General features: G+C 34.5%; 1 protein-coding gene across 1 annotated transcript in view; it reads right to left on the bottom strand.

The window, feature by feature from the left end:
• Nucleotides 1–507: 507 nt before the first annotated feature.
• Nucleotides 508–20656, bottom strand: part of GABRG1 (gamma-aminobutyric acid type A receptor gamma1 subunit) — a 63353-nt gene continuing 43204 nt past the window's right edge. Inside the window, exons 6-9 of the mRNA XM_029946427.1 lie at nt 19684–19821; nt 19405–19557; nt 13507–13718; nt 508–2957 (exon numbers count right to left, since the gene is read on the bottom strand). Coding sequence (XP_029802287.1) covers nt 2688–2957; nt 13507–13718; nt 19405–19557; nt 19684–19821 — 773 coding nt within the window. The 3' untranslated portion in view covers nt 508–2687. The remainder of the gene's footprint in view (nt 2958–13506; nt 13719–19404; nt 19558–19683; nt 19822–20656) is intronic.

Genomic DNA, 20656 nt, shown 5'->3' with positions numbered 1-20656 from the left:
AACTGTGAGATCATGACCTGAGTTGAGGTCTGACGCTTAACAGACTGAGCCACCCAGGTGCCCCTGTTTTTTGTTTTTATAAATGTTTATTTATTTTTGAGAGAGACAGACAGACAGACAGAAAGTGAGGGAGACTGAGAGTCCGAAACAGGCTCCCAGTAGAGCCTGGTGTGGGGTTCAAACTCATGAACCATGGGATCATGACCTGAGCCAAAGTTGGATCTTTAACCAACTGAACCACCCAGGTGCCCCCAAAAGTTGTTTTTCAAGATGGTAAAACTTCTTGAAAGATGAGAGGGACAGGAATTTGACTGAATTCCCTTTGAAAGTAAGTTTGCCCCAGTTTCTTGTAAAAAGAGTCTAGATGTATCTTCACCTTTTATTCTATTTTTAGAATACTAAGATTTGTACACCTCTCTTTCTGATCTACATATTTTAATAAAACTGCTCAAAATGCCACTTGCTTTAAAAACAAAGTGCTTGTTTCAATGATATATACAATGAATGTATATGGTAAAGCATCTTTTATATTTGTATCAATTTTATCTCCACTTGTAATAGTGCCAACATTTAAAGCCAAGTTAACGGAACACCAATGAGAAAATCAAAGCTATTTATATTAAGCATTTTAAATTATTTTAAAATACAGTCATGCTCAGATAAAGTTGAGGAATCCCTGAATTAAAACTGCCTTCATGAAAATGAACAGGTCATAGCTTAATACACGGAAATGGCCATAATACATTTTAGCGAAGTGTTTTATTCTTTATGGATACTTCATTTTTCATTTACCCATATGAATGTTCACATTAAGAATATCCATCAACATTCAATGTTTTAAAAATGAATGCATGAATAATTTGTAAGTGAATATATACATGGCCAAAGTTTAATTTGGCTCTCCATTCAAAAAAAGTAGTGTCGGTGGATATTTGGGCATTATCAGTTGATTCATGCTTACTTTTATTGAGAGGTTTATAATCAAAGTAAAAAAAAAAAAAGTCTGATTTAGCTGAGGAACACACAATGAAATGTATTTGGATTTAAAACCCCTATATATTCTAAAAATATAAATATAATCATGTCAAAGCCTCACTCACGAATTTACTAACCATGTGGGGGAATTACTGTGTTACAAGCTAGTGTCAAATGCACAGGTGTGAGCTCCCTCCACGGACCAGAGGATAGGCTTTGATCATGGCACTCTTTATCCTCATACTTGCTCTTGGCAATGGAAACAATTTTTAAAGGTTATCACCAGGATCACTTTGGTGATTTCCCAAAAAATTAGGTGATGATGAATGAGTCTGGAATTCTTATAAACAACTGATATGCCAAACTATTTACAGGAAATGTAATGATTAAACCCTAACTTTAACTCTCCTCTTCATGAGAGAGGCATTAGAGAAACTATTAACCAACAGGCTTTCCACTATAGTAAGGCTTTCTTTGCTTTTTATCTCTAAGAATTTAGCGGGCTCCCACACTCATGTTCCTTAGAGATGCCTATAATAGAATTTTACTTTTAACATGATTTTTGAGCCTGCTTTCATCTTTTAAAAAAGAGAACATCATAACAATTTATAACAAAGATGTAAAGCTGACAGAATCCAAATGTAGGAGCTGGAAAAGGCAATATATGACACACACCTAAAACTATATTTCTGGAATGTTTTCAAAAGTCTGGCAATTATTAATGATACATATTTAAGCTCATATCCTCAATATGAACTGTTACTCACTTCGTTAGATAATAATTCTTTATCCACAATGAGTATATACAAGCACTGTTCTTCAATGTTTTGTTAATTTAGAGAATGTAATGCTTTTGTAGAGCATAAAGAAAAAAATCAATTCTTTTTGTATTTTATTTCAGTATGGGTAATTCTAAACATTTCAGTGTTAACTTCTTCATACTTCATAAATGCTGTGACGTGGAGAATAAAATGGTTAAGTGTAACTTTTTGTTCACTTTGTGTTTAAAAGAAATGACTTTGGTGGTTTTCATCCTAGTCTGTAAGTCACTAAAACTAAATTTAACTAGAGTTCTATTTAATGTGTGTCAGGAAATTAACTTGATTAAAATACAGATAAAATTATTCTTGTATTATGGTAAAATTGGCCTTTTCTTTTAATTTAATTTGTTCTTGGGAGTAAAACGTCTGGATAGAAATGCCAGGAAATCATGGTTTTAACCAGTTCTGTTCCAAACAGGGCATACAGATAAAATGGAAGAAAAAAATCAAAATAACAATATCTTCCAAGCAAAAAATTACTACATAAACATTAGGCATGAGATTAGGCTCCCCTTACAAAAAGCTATAGATTAAATTTAAATAAAATATTATTAAAGTAATTAAAGTATTCCATCTTTAAAATATGAGTCACAGAACTTATAAATTCAAAATCCTAATGGCATATAAGTAAAATAAATAAGATTAAAGTAAAAATATATAATAATCTTTTATATACTGAATTTTGCAGCTAAACTATTTTACATACATTTAAGTAAATTAACATGAAACTGCCACTTTATTTACCTTTAAAGCCATAGAATGGTTACAATAGTTTTACGTCTCAACCATCGGTTTCTCTGCATTTTAAATTTAAACTTCATGTTACTGAAGTGCAGTAGATTATATGGGATTTAGTTAAACTTCTTATGATTTTTGCCTAGTTAACAGAATTTATAAGTAAAGGTAGCCAACCCAATAAACCAGATTGAACAGGGCAAAAGCTGTTGGGAAAAATATTCGAGAATAGGAGTCAATTTTGGCAATGCGTATGTGTATCCTTCCTTCCCTCCATGATCCCGTTCTGCAGTCTTCAAAGCAGCAGAAGAAGCTGGCACAATCTTTGCCCTCCAAGCACTGGTAACCATAATCCTCTTCTCCATGTGGCAGAGAAATACTATTCATTGGAATCAGAGTGGACCCAGGATGGAGTCCAGGGGACACCTGAGTAACATAATAAATGAGTTTTTCAGAAAAAATCTCATAAAGAAAGATCAGTTTGTCTCCTCAAGGCAAACTTATGCAATAAAAATAATCTTAGCTTTTCGAAATCAGAGAGGTGTTCAATCCTAATGTGTTTTTAGGTTATAATTTCCTTTGTAACACATAACTTAATATTATTATACATTCCAAAGACCTTGCAAGGAAAGGCCTCAAATGTGCAATATATTTTATACCTTTAGAAAACTGGCCCACCAAAATATTGTTAACCAGGAATTCAATTCTAAAATAAGAAGGTATAATTTATACTAAAGCATTTACAATGTTATAAATATCTGTTTGTTCCTATTATATTACATAATTTCTTTATTTTCGTGAAAATGAGAGCAAATAGCAAAGATGATATTTTGATAATGCAGAAAAGCTTTGAAGAGACGTGACGGAATTCAAAAGACACGCATAGGGATTGTAGTAGTGGATAAGTGCAAGGCATCATATTTGGGAGAGACAACATGCAGGAGTTAAAAACTCAGGTTTGAGAACTATTGTGTCCAAAATTCGGTACATTCTACCAATATAGCTCGCCTCATAGTTGGAATTATAGCAGCGATTTCTGTGATGGTTGTGATGGGTAAAATTAAGTGACTTATTTAAATGATGAGTGCTCCATCTCACCCACTTATAACAACTACTATCATCAGGATTATGTGGGACATATACCAAATTGGTGCTTTATGATACCAGGTTCTGAATAATACTCATATAATAAAAAGAATTTTTAAAAAATATTTTAAAATCAAGCAAGCCCAGGTTACTGTGAGACTTTAAAGCAAACACTTTGGAGTTGGACAGGTTGGGCCAGAAATTCCACCTCCGCTCAGCAGAGTTATGTCACAGTGAACAGGAAATGTTAGGGCTCTTCCTTCTCCCTCTGTGCCTTCTGCTGTGCAAAAGTCACAATAATACATAGATCCACTGACGATTAAATAAGATGAGGTACATAAAGCACAAAGCAACGTATTCGAAACACAGCAAGTGCTCCGTTGCCAGTAGGTAACCTTACTGCCATTACTACATTGATGTCTGTGGGAGATGGATCACAATCTGGCATAAAATATGCGCTGAGCAACAATAACAACAACAACAATAGCCTGGCCCATAAAAAATGTGACTGGAAAAACCGTTAATGAATAAGTCACTTATTAAAATATCAACGAAATTGCAGTTTTCATAACTCCTCCTTCAGAATTTTGGCATATTTTAGGGATCACCTTAAAATGTGAATCCTACAACTTGTTATAATAAGTGGTTTTATTACCTAAACACTAAATATAATGCTGAGACTACAAAAATTATTTTAACCTGATCTTAAATTCTTCCTGATGAAAATGTTTACATTTTTTCATTCTGCAATTTGAAACTGATAAATCTCAAAACCTTGAATATTAAATATTGTATGGAAAAGAGTTTTAAAAATAAATGTAAAAGAGAATCTTTAAAAATTTGAATTGATACTGAAATTCATTTTATTCAAAGGAAATCTAGAAATCAAACTGCTAGATATTAAAATTCAGTAGATGTAAAAAGTAGCAAATAATTACATTTAGTGATATTTTAAAGAGATAAATGCATCACACAAGTCATAATACCAGAAACAAAATGTGCAGCCTGAAGATAAGGAGCAATGCCCTAAACACAAATCAATTCATGACTCCACTTGCTGGGATGTATCATAAAAGGCAGAAGCAGTGTATGATTAAATGTTAATGCCATATCTTCTCAGCTTGACACTTGGGGATACTTGACTCTGAAATTTTAATGAAGCACTAAAATTATGTACAAAATGAGGCAAATTGGTATTCATCCTCATCACTTAATACATAAATAACATATGTTTGAGTGTGAACTAGAGTGAAAAGTGATTAAAATACAAGTGTGTCTGGGGTGCCTGAGCAGTTCGGCTGTTCAAGCCCCACGTCGGGCTCTGTGCTGACAGCTCGGAGCCTGGAGCCTGTGTCAGATTCTGTGTCTCCCTCTCTCTCTGCCCCTCCCCTGCTCATGCTCTGTCTCTCTCAGAACAATAAATGAATAAATGAAATAAAAACATTAAAAAAATTTTAAATACAAGTTTGTTAGTGGCAATTTCAAGGCTATATGGTACAAAATACATTCCATATATCTTTCAGCATTGCCATAAATAGGAAGATGGTGTGTTTGTCAGAAGTTATCAATTGTGTATGAGAGGGATGATTAAACATTAAAGTGTACAAACGTGGAGGAAAACTGCAAGGGGTTCATTTTAAAAATGGACTAATCTCCAGTGGTCAAAGTCATGGAGAGCTTCTATTGCAGTCACACTTTAAATGGACAATTTTCCAGTCTCCTGCTGCCCCTCAAAACACTGCAAGTCCATAAATTGGAAGAAGTTGCATTTTAATAAATGATGGATATGAACAGAAATAGATTTTATATGTGCTGAGAAAAATATCACAAGAGCTGACACAGTAGCAATAAAATAAAATAAAATATTTTGACACATAGTTTGTGACCCAGAAACCACTAAAAAATTATTCAGTAGAATATGCACATTCCAAGCCTCATTTATCTGAAGTGTGGCTTTATTACTCATCTTTTTTTTTTAATTTTTTTAATGTTTTATTTATTTTTGATACGGAGAGAGACAGAGCATGAGAGGGGGAGGGGCAGAGAGAGAAGGAGACACAGAACCGGAAGCAGGCTCCAGGCTCTGAGCTAGCTGTCAGCACAGAGCCCGACGTGGGGCTCGAACCCTCGAACGTGAGATCTGACCTGAGCTGAAGTTGGAGGCTTAACCGACTGAGCCACTCAGGCGCCCCCTATTACTCCTTATAATTTCCCAAGTAAAGGTCCTGTTGTCCTCCAAAATAGCAAGTATTGAAAAAATAATAAAATAAATCAGGTTAAGTGATGTGCAAAGAAAATACGTAATTGAATAGAAGAAGTTTCTTTTACTTTAAATAGTATAGTTTTGAGAACATACCATTATATTGTTATTTGAAACGGTCACTAAGAATGTAGCTGAACTTAACATTATGAGAAATTGATCACATTCTCATTATTAAAGATATGTATATGTGCTTCTGGTTATATATTAAGTACTGCACTACTTATATGTTAATAGAGTTAGGTATACAGAATATATTTCAAACATCAAGATACACTAATGCCACATAAATATTATTAAGTAGTAAAGAAAACATTTATGCACAAATTAGATTTATGTATGTGTCTACATGTTATTTGTTTCATACACCAATATCATTAATGTTATTAAATGTCAGTAATATGATTATCAAATATCATTAGATCCTGTTATTGATATTATGAAATACTGACAAAGATTACTGTTATGAATTTCCCATGTAAAACTTTGCATGAGAGAATGCCAGCCTGAGCACTGGTTTTCTCCACTGTACTTCTATCAGTGAGGATTTCAAAACCTGCAACAATCCACGTCAGCATTAACAGACAAGAGGTGGATCTTAGTGATGCTGAGCAGCCGACCAGCACGCCAGAATTTGTGCTAAGTTTCTGAAAGACAGAGAACAGGTGAAAGCAAGCCAAAAAATAAAGCAGACCAATGGAAGCCACATTTTGGAAGAGGCTCGGGAAGTGGAAGCCTGAGGGTTGGAGCTGTTCTTCCCATCAGTGCTTCAGATGCAGCTTTGAGCCACCACTCATCTGCACAGGCAGCTCATGTTTAGAAACCTGAAGCTTCTACAAATAAATAGATAACCTCATGCCACCCAGAGAGGATTAGGGCTCCTGAGGTTGGTACTGAACTGTCCTAGTCATACCCTCATCATCATTTAGAGTGTATGTGTCCATGTGTGGGAGCACTGACATGTCGTGCCCCCCTCCCCCCTCCCCCTCCCCCAGAAGTGAAATCTGACACTTGGAAATTCAACAGTTACACGCGAAGCTTGGCAGGCCTATTGCAGAAAAAGACAAAGAACTTCCAAGGTGAACTTTCAAGGTATACTAACACTATAAAAGAAAAACATGTAGATGAACAGCTAGAAGTACTGATTCTAATAATTCAGAAAACATAAGAGGATATTAAACTTTTGAATTACTTCTCTCAGAAATACTTAAAGAGATAAATTGTATCCATTTAAGGAAAACAGGATAGAGAACAGTTAGAAGATAAAAGCTCTCAGATATGAAAGAAATTATTGTAAATTTAGAAAAAAAATCTAAAAGATTGTAACATAAAATCTTGAGGAAGTTAGTTGCCCACAATATATAGACAAAAATGTATCATAAAAAATAGGATCAAAGGAAAATCTGGAATACATGAGTAATTAATTTAGGAGGCCTACAACCATCTAGTAAGAATTTTAGGAGACATTTAGGAGAACACAAATAAATTGAAATAAAGAATCAAGGGACTTGTCAGAAACAAAAGATAGAAATATTAAGTAATGAGGAAATAAATGAGGTTAAAAACCACAAAGTATACTGGTCCTTAAGGAATTTTAACACCATAGAGAAAGAGATGAGAATGAGAATTCTCAGGTAAGAAAAGAAAAAGACTAACAAAAACAATAATCAGATCAGCATTATCATTAGTTACAATAATGAATTAAAAGATAGATATTTCAGTGTATTGTTTGAAATTTAAGATTAATCAATAATAATTATTAAAGGTAAGATAAAATATTAAAGGAAAGCATAAGAAGGAGACAGTGAGAAAGCTATATTTTCCTTTTATACCAAAGAGTCACAACTATTTTGAAATTTGGTACCTTAAGGATCAGAAGAATAATGAAAATGATCATCAGAGGAAATTAAGAGGAAAAATGGTAAAATGTGGTTAACTCTGGAGATGAAGAGTAAGTGTCCATGGTAAAGAATTTTATTCTTCACTGGTATATTTTATACTGTTTGATTTGTTTGTGCATTTCATGCACTTATATTACTGTTAAACTTAATTTTTAAAGTTTATTTATTTTTAATAGTTTATTGTCAAATTGGTTTCCACATAACACCCAGTGCTCTTCCCCTCAAGTGCCCTCCTCCATCACTACCACCTCCCTTCCCCCCTCTCCCTCTCCCCCTTAAATCCTTGGTTCCTTTTCAGTATTCAATAGTCTCCCACGGAATGAAAAAAGATGGTTGCAAATGACATATCAGATAAAGGGCTAGTATCCAAAATCTACAAGAAAAGTTTATTTATTTTTTGCGAGAGAGGGGAGAAAGGGGAAGGGCATGCGCATGCACTACTGGGTGAGGAGCACAGAGAAAGGAAGAGAGAATCCCAAGCAGGCTCTGCGTGACAGTATGGAGCTCCATCCGAAGGCCAGTGAGATGGACGCTTAAGTGACTAAGCCACCCAGGCACCCCTAAAATTAATTTTTTAAATGAGACGTTTTTTGTACTTGTGAGTAATCTGGTCCCTTTCAGCTATAATAATTTATGATGGTTTCCCTGGAAGATAAATGTGAATGTTATTTGGAAATCAAGGTTAAAAAAAAAAAAGAGCTACTGTTGGTGGTATTTATATGCCTCTAGAGGAACATTATATGACCACTGTCACAGCCGATATTAAGTGGCTATGCTGTCTGTTGAAAACATCCCACATTGACTGACACCTTACAGTTATTTAAATAACCTTGTATTTCACATCTCATCAATATCAAATGATCCCTCCTCGAAGCTTTGCCAAATGCCATTACAGGAATGATTTATAATTTGTGAAAGTGTGTATTTATAGGGCTTTTCATTATTTTAGCATTCTGAAAGGTAGGTGAATATTTATTTATATGGATATGTACTAACTGAAAATAAGATTATTTCTTTGAAGAGAAGGAGCTGAGGGGTGGGAATTGTGGGTCAAACAAAAACTTTCCCACATATTATCGTCACTTTAATAACCTAGTTCCTGGCCTCAGTAATATACTTCTTAAACTATTGCAATAGTTTCCAAATATATCTCCCTGCCTGTTTTGTCATTCAAGTGTGTATTCTATGCTACTTCTAATTGTCTTTCAGAAACATAGATACAAATATGCCATCTTGCCTAAAAATATGCATGGCTTAACAGTGCTGACAGCACAAAATAGAAGACTTCCCACAACTTGGCCAGAACCCACTTTGCTATCCCCATTATAGGTTATTTTCTTTCCTAAGATTCCTATTTTCTAGACTAGAGCTGTCCAATACAACTTTGTGTGATGATAAAAATGTTCCGTATCTACACTGTTCAGTATGGTAGTCACTAGTCATATGCAGCTAGTGAGCATGACTAATGATACTAAGATACTCAATATTAAATTTTGGTTACTTTTAATTCATTTAAATCAACATAACCATATATGGCTAATGGCTATTGCACTGGACAATACAGCCTGAACATATATCAGTTTCTATCTTATTTTCATATGTAATACTCAACTTGGCTCAAATGGTTCTTTCTGTCTTTAAATGCTCTTCTTTTTTTTTTATTACCTTTGTAAAAAATTTTTTCTTTTACATGTAGTTATTTTTGAGAGACAGAGTGAGACAAAGCACCAGCAGGGCAGGGGCAGAGAGAGAGGGAGACACAGAATCTGAAGCAGGCTCCAGGCTCCGAGCTGTCAGCACAGAAACCCACACAGGGCTCGAACCCACAAATGGTGAGATGGTGACCTGAGCTGAAGTCCGACGCTCAACCGACTGAGCCACCCAGGTTCCCCTTTAAATTCTCTGCTTAACTTGTTGTCTTGAACTTTGCAACTTACTCTTCAAGGAATGAATTCAATGATGTCACACTTTCTATGAAATTTTCTCTATCAGATCCCCTTCGAAAGCATTACTGCAGAGCTTTTTGAATGACGTATTTACACGTGGAATAAAAGGAAGCCACCTCGCTCACACTGACACAGCCTCTTCTCAGCACTGTGTGTTGAAGTCAGTGTTTCACAGACCTTACCACCTGGTCTCAGGACTTCCTCAATGCAAGGGATAGACCACGTAGGTCAGGCTTCATGGTACCTGTCTCTATTTCAATATGAACATCTCCTTTAAAATATACTAATTTTATTTATTATACAAAATATTCTGCTTCTGAAAAAGTATTTGCAATCAGGTCTCTAATTGAGCTCATTCTCTTAGAGTATCTTTATTTTTGATTTTTAATTTGTATTATACTTTATTATCTTATGGTTACATGTATAGTATATTTTTCCATAATTACATTTAAGATCTATGAAAACAAAGAACACATTCTATTGTTTTTTCCTTCCAAAGCACCTGATCCATAATCGAAAAATTAAACTTCCACAAATACATACTTGAACCAACTTAAGAGATTACAAATAAACAAGTCTCACCTCAGATGGGTATATCAGGCCCTTAGTATAGGCATAATATGCTTTTCTGAGATTTCTAATTATCTATGGGATGAATATTCTAGTTTCAACATGAGCTACTCTTTAGTTAATAATGAGTGGCTTACCACAATTGCATTTCTATGACCTTTGCCTGTTTCATAGAGTCTCGATTCCATGCTCCAACACTCTTAACTTCTCAGATTTTTTTTTGAAAAACAGATGTTGACATATACACACCTGAATCATATCATTAATGAGTATAAATAAAAAAGCAATAATATGTACCGTATGGGATGGAAATATGGGCCAAATTAAAATGTCAATGATATTCACAATTAAAAAAAAGTGGAAAACAATAGATTTGGAAAGATGGAAGGAAGGAGGAAAGGAAGGAAGGAAGATGGGAGGTAAAGGAGGTGACAGAGTGAGAGAGTGAGAGAGAGAGAGAGAGAGAAAGAGAGAAGAATAGAAAGAGGAAGAAAAATAGAGAAAGGGCCTAATATATCACATGGAGAGTAAGGTAAAAGGCATTTTTATTAATTTTTTAAGAGTGTCATTGAAGCTAAAAATCTATTATATTCAAATATTATCTCTTTTTAAAACAAATTAGTATTCTGGGATTATCAGTTAACCAAGCAGACCTCAAGAAGGGGATTTTGGTCTTGCTTAATAAAAGACACGTTGATCTTTCAGTGACTCTGATAGTCAAGGTCTTTAGTTCTGACTGGACTATCACTGTAAGTCATTTAGAGAACAAAAGGGGCACGTGCTAGGTTTTAAGCTACTCACTTTTGAGTTTATAAAAGAACATGGGGATATGGAAGGAAGAGAAAGAGAGGGAATGGGAAGGAGGAGGAGGAGGAAGGATGGAGGAGGAGGGAGAGGAGGAGAAAGAACTAGGGGAAGGAAAAGAAAAGCAGGAAGAAGAGAACAGTGGTAACAACAACAACAACAACAACAAAAGAAACATTTGAAAAGCTGTAAAAGCAAGATGTTGTAAGATTTCTGGGTTTAGGCTGTGCATTTGATTGTCCTGGCTGGCAGAAGAAAAAAGACTCCATAAAACCATTAAATAGAACACTCAAGAAAACAAAAAGCAGAGCTGCTTATTCTTCATGAAAGTGTTTACTTGATTAGCAAGACCATATGGTTGAACACTGAACCAAGCAGGGAGTCAGATTTGATTACTGATCTTGGTTTTTCAATCAAAATGTCATTTACTATTAAAAGAGCTCATAAATCACAAAACTGAACAGAAAGGACAGACTACAGAACTCTATTCTGGATAGCTCTAACAAAATTTTTTTTTTGTACCTAGGTAGTCAACAATGCATATCAATTTAACTTTTGATGTTTGAAATTTAGTGTTTCAAAACTAATTTAATTTTTATTCCTTACTTTTTCATGGGTTTTTTTTTTTTAATTTTGTTTCCTTGGCTTGAGGCTAAGTTTTAAATACACAATGTATAGATTTTTTCTTCCTTAAATAATTATTCTAGAACATTACCTAGGACATGGGTGTCCCTAATAAATATTAAGTGAATGATGAATTATTTTTAAAAATCACAATTTTAAAATTTGTCCTCTGTGTTTAAGCTTCCTGGGTGAGTGTGATAGCCAAACTGATTTGCTATCATCTTAGAGTAGCTACTTTTAGGTTGAGTGTCTTTGATATGATAATAATAGTCCCTACATTATATATTTTTACAATGAAATTAGAGAATCTATGTGAGATGGTACATTTCCTGCCTTTTTTTCACAGTTTCCAGAAGTAAAAATTTCAAAGTAGTAGTTGAACATAGCTATGGATGAGTAAGTGGTGAAATGGAAAATCCAGAACGAATGCTTAGTTTTGATTAAAAAAAATAGTAGAAAACCCACATTTTTCTTTACCTAAAAATTTAGCAAACAGATACTAAAGTTGACATTATGGCTCCCTGACGGTTTGTCCATTCAGGGGCTATAATATGTCCTACGGATAAGCTAAAACAAGTCAAATTGAGAAAATAGGCTAAGTCTACAATGTAGGTTATCAAATGTGTATTGCCAGCAATGTGCTCCACTTTCTGGAATACTGCAGGAAACTGAAAGCAAATACACATAGTGTTTGGTCCTCGGAGTGGAACATGGAAAGTAAAATATAATTTAAAACGATGTCAAAGTTTGATAAAGAAATTAATGAAAACTGGGAGGAGGGGAGAAAAATATGAATCCTAGAACTTGCTAAGTTAGGAGATACTATGAAAAAAATCCATTCCTCATTATATACGCTCTATGGTAGGCTTACAACCTTGCCACTTAGGAATGGTCCTCATTTATTTAGGTATTTGGGAGCAAATTCGCTTTGAAAAAAACATTTCCTGGAATCAGCAATAAAGTAACCTTTTTTTCGGTCAATATTAGAGAAACAGATGTGTAGATTTCTGAGAACAGAAAACACAAAGGAGGGATTATAAACTTCAGCTCTGGCACCAGAGGAGACCTGGGTTTGAGTCTTGGATTCTTCAGTTCCTCAGTATCTCCTTCTGCAGCTCACTGGCTTGTACTCATAGGAGCATAAATGAAATCATGCATGTAAAATACTCAGTACGTGCTGGATATTTACTTGAAGGTTGTTATAATTACCGCGATAGGATTATAGTTGATCATCCAACATTTAAGTATCTTGAAATTAATAGAACCACTTCTAATATATCAATTTGATGTGACAGATGTTCGAGTAGACATATGATAGTGAAAGGGGAGTAAGAGAGCACAAATATATGCAAACCAAAACCAGTTTATAATGCTGCCTTTCAAACACAGCTGAATACTAATATTAATTAAGCAGGGTTCTTTATCTCTAAAAATTACTTTGTGGGCCATCTTTTGGTAGAAGTCAAAATCCTAACACAAAGATAGCATCAAAGAGAGATCTGAAATAATTTTGTGGGGTACAAAAAATCTACCAGTTGGGGAAAATTCACAACATAAGAAGCCACTCTTTACAAGGGGGTTCTAGAGTCTTTTCTAAGGGGAACTCCTACTATACCTCTCTCGGGAGCCCATGTTAGGAACTCCAGGGTCATCCTAGTGTCGTTTATCTTTTGTTAGGGCGCCTCAAGAATTCCCTTCTTCTAAGCAAGTATAACATGAGTATTCAGAACACTATCCCTAATATAGTAAGCTGCTGTTATAAAATACAGATTTTTATAACATACCGAGCTCTTGGTTTTTTGTTTTCTGTCTCTAGGAGTCTTTCCTTTTTTGTTGCTGGTAAAATAATGCAAGGTGCCGTATTCCATCAAGGCTGCAAAAACAAAGATGAAACAAACAGAAACAAAGAGGTCCATCGCAGTCACGTAAGAAACCTTAGGTAATGACTTCCTGGCGATGGTGCTCAGAGTCGTCATAGTCAGGACTGTGGTGATACCTGCGGAGGGAGGGGGAAAATAGGAGATAAAGAGTAACAGACCATTTTTGTTTTTCCATCGGATCTGGCAATGCTGTGAGCGGTCATAAACAATGGAAACAAAAGGATATGATTACTCCTGATTTACAGGAAAAAATTACTGGTAACCATAGCTACATTATGTTCAATGTGCTCTTTGTGTCTGTATGAATTTTCTTTTTCTGTTTAAGTTTTTTTATTTATTTTGTAGAGAGACAGTGAGTGGGAGAGGGGCAGAGAGAGCGAAAGAGAGAGACCGAATCCCAGGTGGGCTTCGTGCTGTCAGCACAGAACACCAAGTGGGGGCTCCATCTCACAAACTGTAAGATCATGACCTGAGATGAAATCAAGAGTCAGATGCTTAGCTGACTGAGCTACCCAGACGCCCATGTGTCTATATAAGTTTGCATCATCTAAATTTGTGGACTGCAGAGAGCTGACTCTGTACTCATTCTTCCATTCTTCAACACGATAAACTTTCCAATTTTTAGCTGACATGGGGCTGCCTGGAAAAACTTCTCTACCCTCTTCTGTCAGCTATGTGTGGACACAGCTGAGGAGAATAAGTCAAAGGTGTAAACAATGGCCAAGGGATGGCATTAAAAATACAAAAAGGGAGTCAAAAGTTTCAAATTTTCAGTTATAAAATAAGTAGGTCATGGGGATGTAAAATAAAGCATGGTGATGATAGTGAACAATACTGTGCTGTATTTAAAAGTTGCTGAGAGTAGATCTTAAAAGTCCTCATCACAGGGGCACCTGGATGGCTCAGTCAGCTTAGCGATGCACTTTTGATTTCAGCTCACGATTTGTGAGGTCAGGCCATGCTGACACCCTGAAGCCTACTTATAGAATTCTTTCCCTCCTCTCTGCTCCTCCTCTGCGCTCTCTCTCTTTCTCTCTCAAAGTAAATAAATAAACTTAAAAAAATTTTTCATCACAAGAAAATACATTTTGCAACTGTGTATGGCTATGGATGTTAACTAGACCTACAGTGGTAATCATTTGCAATATACACAAATACTGAGGGCCATCTGGGTGGCTCAGTCAGTTAAGCATCCGGCTTCGGCTCAGGTCATGATCTTATGGTTCGTGGGTTCAAGTCCTGCATCGTGCTCTGTGCTGACAACTAGCTCAGAGCCTGGAGCCTGCTTCAGATTCTGTGTCTCCCTCTCTCTCTGACCCTCCCCTGTTCACACTGTCTCTCTCTGTCTCTCAAAAATAAATAAAAAACATTAAAAAAATTTTTTTAAATTGAATCATTATGTTGTACTGTACTGCTAGAACTAATGTCAATTGTATTTTGTCCAGTCTAGCCGCTCAGGCCAGCGGGGGGGGGGGAATCCTTGCGGGTTCTTTCCTGAGGGAGGGAGAGAGAAATAGGGCAGGAAGGGGAGCACAGAGAGTGAGGCAAGACAAGCGATTTCTGATCAAGCCCCCCTTTATTAAGAAAATAATACTCTTATATAGGGTTTGGGGCAGGGAACTGACCCAGGTTGGTTGCCAGGTAACAGAGTCAAATGAATATTAGAGAAAGGGGAAAACCAAAACTGAACTCCAGACACAGCATCAGAAGAAGCGCCCAGACTTGCGTCTGCAATGCTGGAAAGCTTAGCGCTGCATAATCCAAAATGCGGTTTGATCTTTCGTTCATTTTGGCTTTTTTCGTCTGGCTCAGTAGGACAGTCTCCACAATCTGGACCAGGAAATGCACTCTCCTAGCCTCCAGATGTAAATCTTGTTTTTTTGGTTGCTCCCTGGAGAGCGATATATCCTTGCCTGAGGCAGCCAAAACTCGCGGCCCCCAACAGGATTTCAATAAAATAAAAGATGGCATTAAAGAGATAGGAAATGCCCATCTTCCCCTCTTCCTCAAAGCTTCCTGCTGGAATACAATGGCTGGAGCACCAGCAGCCATCTTAGAACATGAGGTAATCATGAGAATTAAAATCATCCACAACACAGCAGAAAACTATAAGGAGCCTGATCCACTCACACTGCAATCAGCCTTTGACTACTTACTTCTGGGCTTCTCACATGAGAAACAAATACTCTTATACCTAATTTAAGCTATAGATATTTGAGGTTTTCTGTCACAATTAAAATTAATTCAAACTAGTACAGTGTCTTCTTATACAATAAGTTGAATTAAAGTTATTTTTTAATCTCGAGTTTAAGTAAAGAATATGAGCAAGATTATACCAATGGAATACCTAGAAAGCAAAGAGAAAATCTGCATATTTTGAAGAATTCAGCATATAAAATTGGGATATCACCCTGGGCCTCAGCTCTGTGCATGTATCTCTTTGAGTATCTGTCCTTAGTCTTGGCTTTCTTGTGGTTCTTACCACAGCTCATCTTGGCAACCTTAACTCAAGCTGCACATGCTGTATCTTTTCTTACCTACCCTGCTACAATTCTTATTCTATGTCCACCAGGTATAGCCCCAAATTCTGACTCTTCTATCTATTAGCTCTGTGACCTTAAGGAAGTTTCTTAATTTCTCTATGCTTTTCATCTAAATAATTGGCACAGTAACATCTTGCTTACTAATTGTAATAAATTTACACATAAGGTTATTTATTTTCTTTATTCTTAAAATGGATACTTAGAATATTGATTTTATATCTTCCTTTCTAATATTAGCATTGTAAAACTATAATTTCCTTTCTGAGCAATGCTTTAGTTGCATCTCAAAAATATTTATGTGTTAAATTCTTATTAAAATTTAGTTTGAAATATTTTCTAATTTCCATTTTGACCCAAGGGTTATCTAAAAGGTAAATTTTAAATTTCCAAACAGATGAGGCCACTATTTTTTATATTATTTATAGTAATTCTTAATTTACTTCCATTTGGTCAGAAAATATATTCTGGAAAATTTTAGTCATTTGAATTTTATTGAGATTTTGGTTAATGTTCCATATACACTTGAAAATATGGTATGTTTTGCAATTAGGTATAGTCTTCCATTAATATTAACCAGGTCAAGTAGTTGAAAATTTTATTCAGATTTTTTACATCTTCATTGATTTTCTCCCACATAATTGTTCTACTGAGTGAGAAAGAATGTTAAAATATCCAAATATGATTACAGATTTCTTTTTTTCTCCTATTATTCCTGAAAATTTTTGCTTAAATTATTTTTAAACCAAAACTATTTTCTAAAGGCTAGATATACAGTAAGTGTTAAATAATTTACATGAATAAACAAGTCCTTCCTTTTCCTCACCTTACACATTTTTTTCCTAGTAACTTATTAAATCACAACATTGCCAAACTCAGAAAAAGATAGATTTCCAAATGTATTCCTGGCTTCCATACTTATGTCCCAATTTACTAAAAAAACTCTTAAAGACAATGTGTGATTTGATTTTAATATCAATGACTACATTAAATTTCACTTTACTGAAATACTACTACATTTCTATTCACAAAACAATGAAAATTACAGCAAATCTTAGGTTTCAGTTTATTTCTTTAATTTAGTAATTATTATAACAGTGTTAAATATAAAAATAAGATAGTGGATCTTTGAATATCTTTGAGTCCATGATAATAAGAAAATATTTGGATTGTTAAGCAGATTCGGTGATATTGTGTCCATGGTTTCTCTTGCTCAAAATTCTACATCATATTGAGAATAAAATCCAAAGACCATAAAATGACCTATTAAAATATATGCTCTAATTGCTGGCTATGTCTCTAATCTCATTTTATACCACTTCTCAGTCAATTCTAGACATAGTTGCTTTTTTCTATGACCTCAAAGCACGGCATGGCAAAGAAGATCCCACTTTAGGACATGGTGGCCCTCCCTGCCTGGATTATCTTTCTACCAGATACCCACCAGGTTATCTCCCACACTTGACTGGGTCTTTGCTGCTTCCTCAAATGAGTCTGGTCTTCATAATAGGTCTTCATAACACAAAATACCAAACAGTATCTTTACACACATCCCCTGCCACACTCTTATATTTATTTTGCTTTTCTTCATAGCCTATATTGCTCACTGACATTATATGCTTTTTATATTTGTGCATTTACCTGCATACCCCACTAAAACATAAATGCCATAAAGATGGGGAATTTATGACTACTGTTCACTGTTTACACTATAGCACCAAGAACACTGCCTGTTTCACACACAAAAAAAAAATTTGATAAGTGTTTGTTACAACATAAAGTAGAATAAATAAACTCAGGAAATTGTCCTTCAATGACATATGTGTGTATGTGTGTATGTATGTATGTATCTATGTCTGTTTTAAGAAAAATCTCGATCCTCCAAATACATAGGGCCCACAATTACAAGAGATATTCTTCAAGTTAGATCTGGCTATGGCCTATCTTCATAGTTGATTTGCTAATATTAAAAAATATGAATTCACATAACAACACAATTCCACAATTGGCTATCCCCTTTCACGAAAGAAACTAGGCATGGTTTTTGGCTTTATACAAATATAATAATAGAAATAATCCATTCAAATTTTCTTTGGAAAAAAATGATAGTCTAGTGTTTAAAAAAACAAAACAAAACAAAACAAAAAATATGTATATAATATTTAAGACAACTCATGGTAGCATACAGAGAATCTATTTGCTTTAGGACATAAAATAATTTGAAATAATAATAATAATAATAGTTTATATAGACAACAAAACTCAGATATGAGTACATTTTATTCACTGGCTATATCTATACCTCTCTTTAGACTCTCAAGGGCACTGAATGTCCAAGCATACAGCTGGGTTCCTTGGGCTTTATCTTGCCGCTTTTATGTGATTTGCATTTTACTGTATTTATCAAATGTAGTTATTCACCAGCTATCATAGAAACCACATGGAAACTTCCTTTGTTGAAAACAGACTGTCGCACTTTATATTTTTTAAGACACAATTTTCAGTAGTATGATCATGTCTTGCACTGGTCTTGGGAATGAAATTGATCAATAAGATGTCTTTGTATATCAATACATCAATGGATGTTATTTTCTTTTAAACAAATGTACAGTAATTAAACACATTTTCTTATATGATTTTGATTATTGCAATTGATTGCTAAAGAAAGAAACCTAAGGTCTATTTTATCAAGTATGAATCACAAATTACCCTTTTAATCAGTGTTATTTTACAGGCAACTCTCAAAATATTCATAGACTAATTACACATTTTATAGATTACAGAAGCCTGGAAGTTTTTGTCCCTTTCAGTGACTTGCCCTTTAGAAAAAGTTGACTGTTGATTAGCACCATTGAAGAGCAGGAGATTTCAAAGCCTTCTAAACACACATCAGTCAATAAATGCTGTCTACCAATGATTCAGCTAACAATAAAATTTTGATGAAAAGTGATTGAAAATATTGAACAAATTAAGATTCAGGGATTATGTATGGCTTTCGCTTATTAATTATTGCTGAGTATTTATGCTTCCCTTGAACTCCATGAGCAGAAAAATATAAAATTTTTGAAATTAAATTCTTTGTGATTCGATTTCCTACTTGTTTTCATATATTCCTTTCAACATTATATTGCACTAGAGTTATTTTTAAATTTTTGCATGATTGTAATGTAGAGGACTATTCTAATATATTAAATTACAAACTTTTTTCACATTAAAAATACAACAGTTTTATGATTCTATAGAATAATATTATGTATCATACCAAGTGATGTTCTTGCAGGCACTGCATCTTTATTGATCCAAAAAGACACCCAAGAAAGAACAACTGTCAGAATACATGGAATGTAGGTCTGAATAGTGAAATATCCCATTCGTCTGCTCAGGTCAAAAAAAATTGTCATAATAATATAATCTCCTAGAAGAAAAAGAAAAGTCTTATTTTTGCTTTTAAAATATATAAAAGTATAGGTTCCAATCCGTAGATTTAAGTACAAAGCCATTTGATGCTAGTGTCATTAACTGATTGGTGTTTCCTTCTTACCAGAGATGGTGTGAGAAATTTCAGTTGAGTTCCGTAACCCTACAAATGCAAACTGATATAATCTCCAGTATTTAGGATCAGCCACTTCTACAGAAGGTTTTTTCCACTTATACTCAATTTCATTTTTAGGGTACCCATCTAGATAAAAAATTAAAATAAAAATATAGAGATTAGCAAGATCCAAATCTGTTACTGTTGCAATACCAACATTATTCAAAGACAAGTTCTTTGAAATTCATTTTTATATTATAGCATATGTCAAATATAGAAAACATGGCATAAAATGTATGTGTATGGTTTAAAAATAATCATCTAATGATCAAATAATGTTAATCCATGCCATTCCACTTTAATCAAAAAACAGAATCATACTAGTGTCTAGGGAAATTCATGTGTCCACGCCAATGCAATAGTCCCTCACCCAACTAAATGTAACCACTAACCTGATTTCTGAAATCAGAAAATAGATTTTCTGATATGCATTTCTGAAACTCATAGCTTATTTTAGGTTCTTTTTCAACTCTACCTGATTGGTGCCATACTAGATGCATTAGTTTATATTTTACTTCTTTTGATATGATATTTGTAATAGTCATCCATGCTAATGTAAGTAGCTTTAGTAAATTTCTTCCATTGTAAAGATGTGCTGAAATTTACTTATCCATTTTGCTGTTGTAGGCACTTATAATTTGCTTGTTGACTATTACTAACATTGCTGTTTGTAACATTACCATACATGTCTGACAAATTACATAAGCGCAAAAGTTTCTATGGGATATATGTCTATATATGGAAGAGTTATGTCACGGATGGCATAGACCTTCCCCTTTATGAAACAGTGTCAATCTTCTTTCCATAGACAGTATACTACATATTCTTTTACCAGCCTGCATGTGAAAATACACACGGATACATATTCTCATTTAACTTGATGTGAATAGCCTATTTTTACTGGTCTCTATATTTTATTTCA

Source organism: Suricata suricatta, chromosome 1, assembly GCF_006229205.1.
Source record: "Suricata suricatta isolate VVHF042 chromosome 1, meerkat_22Aug2017_6uvM2_HiC, whole genome shotgun sequence".
NCBI lineage: Eukaryota > Metazoa > Chordata > Mammalia > Carnivora > Herpestidae > Suricata > Suricata suricatta.
Note: the sequence above shows the minus strand (reverse complement) of the source record. Positions and strands in the feature narration are given on the sequence as shown.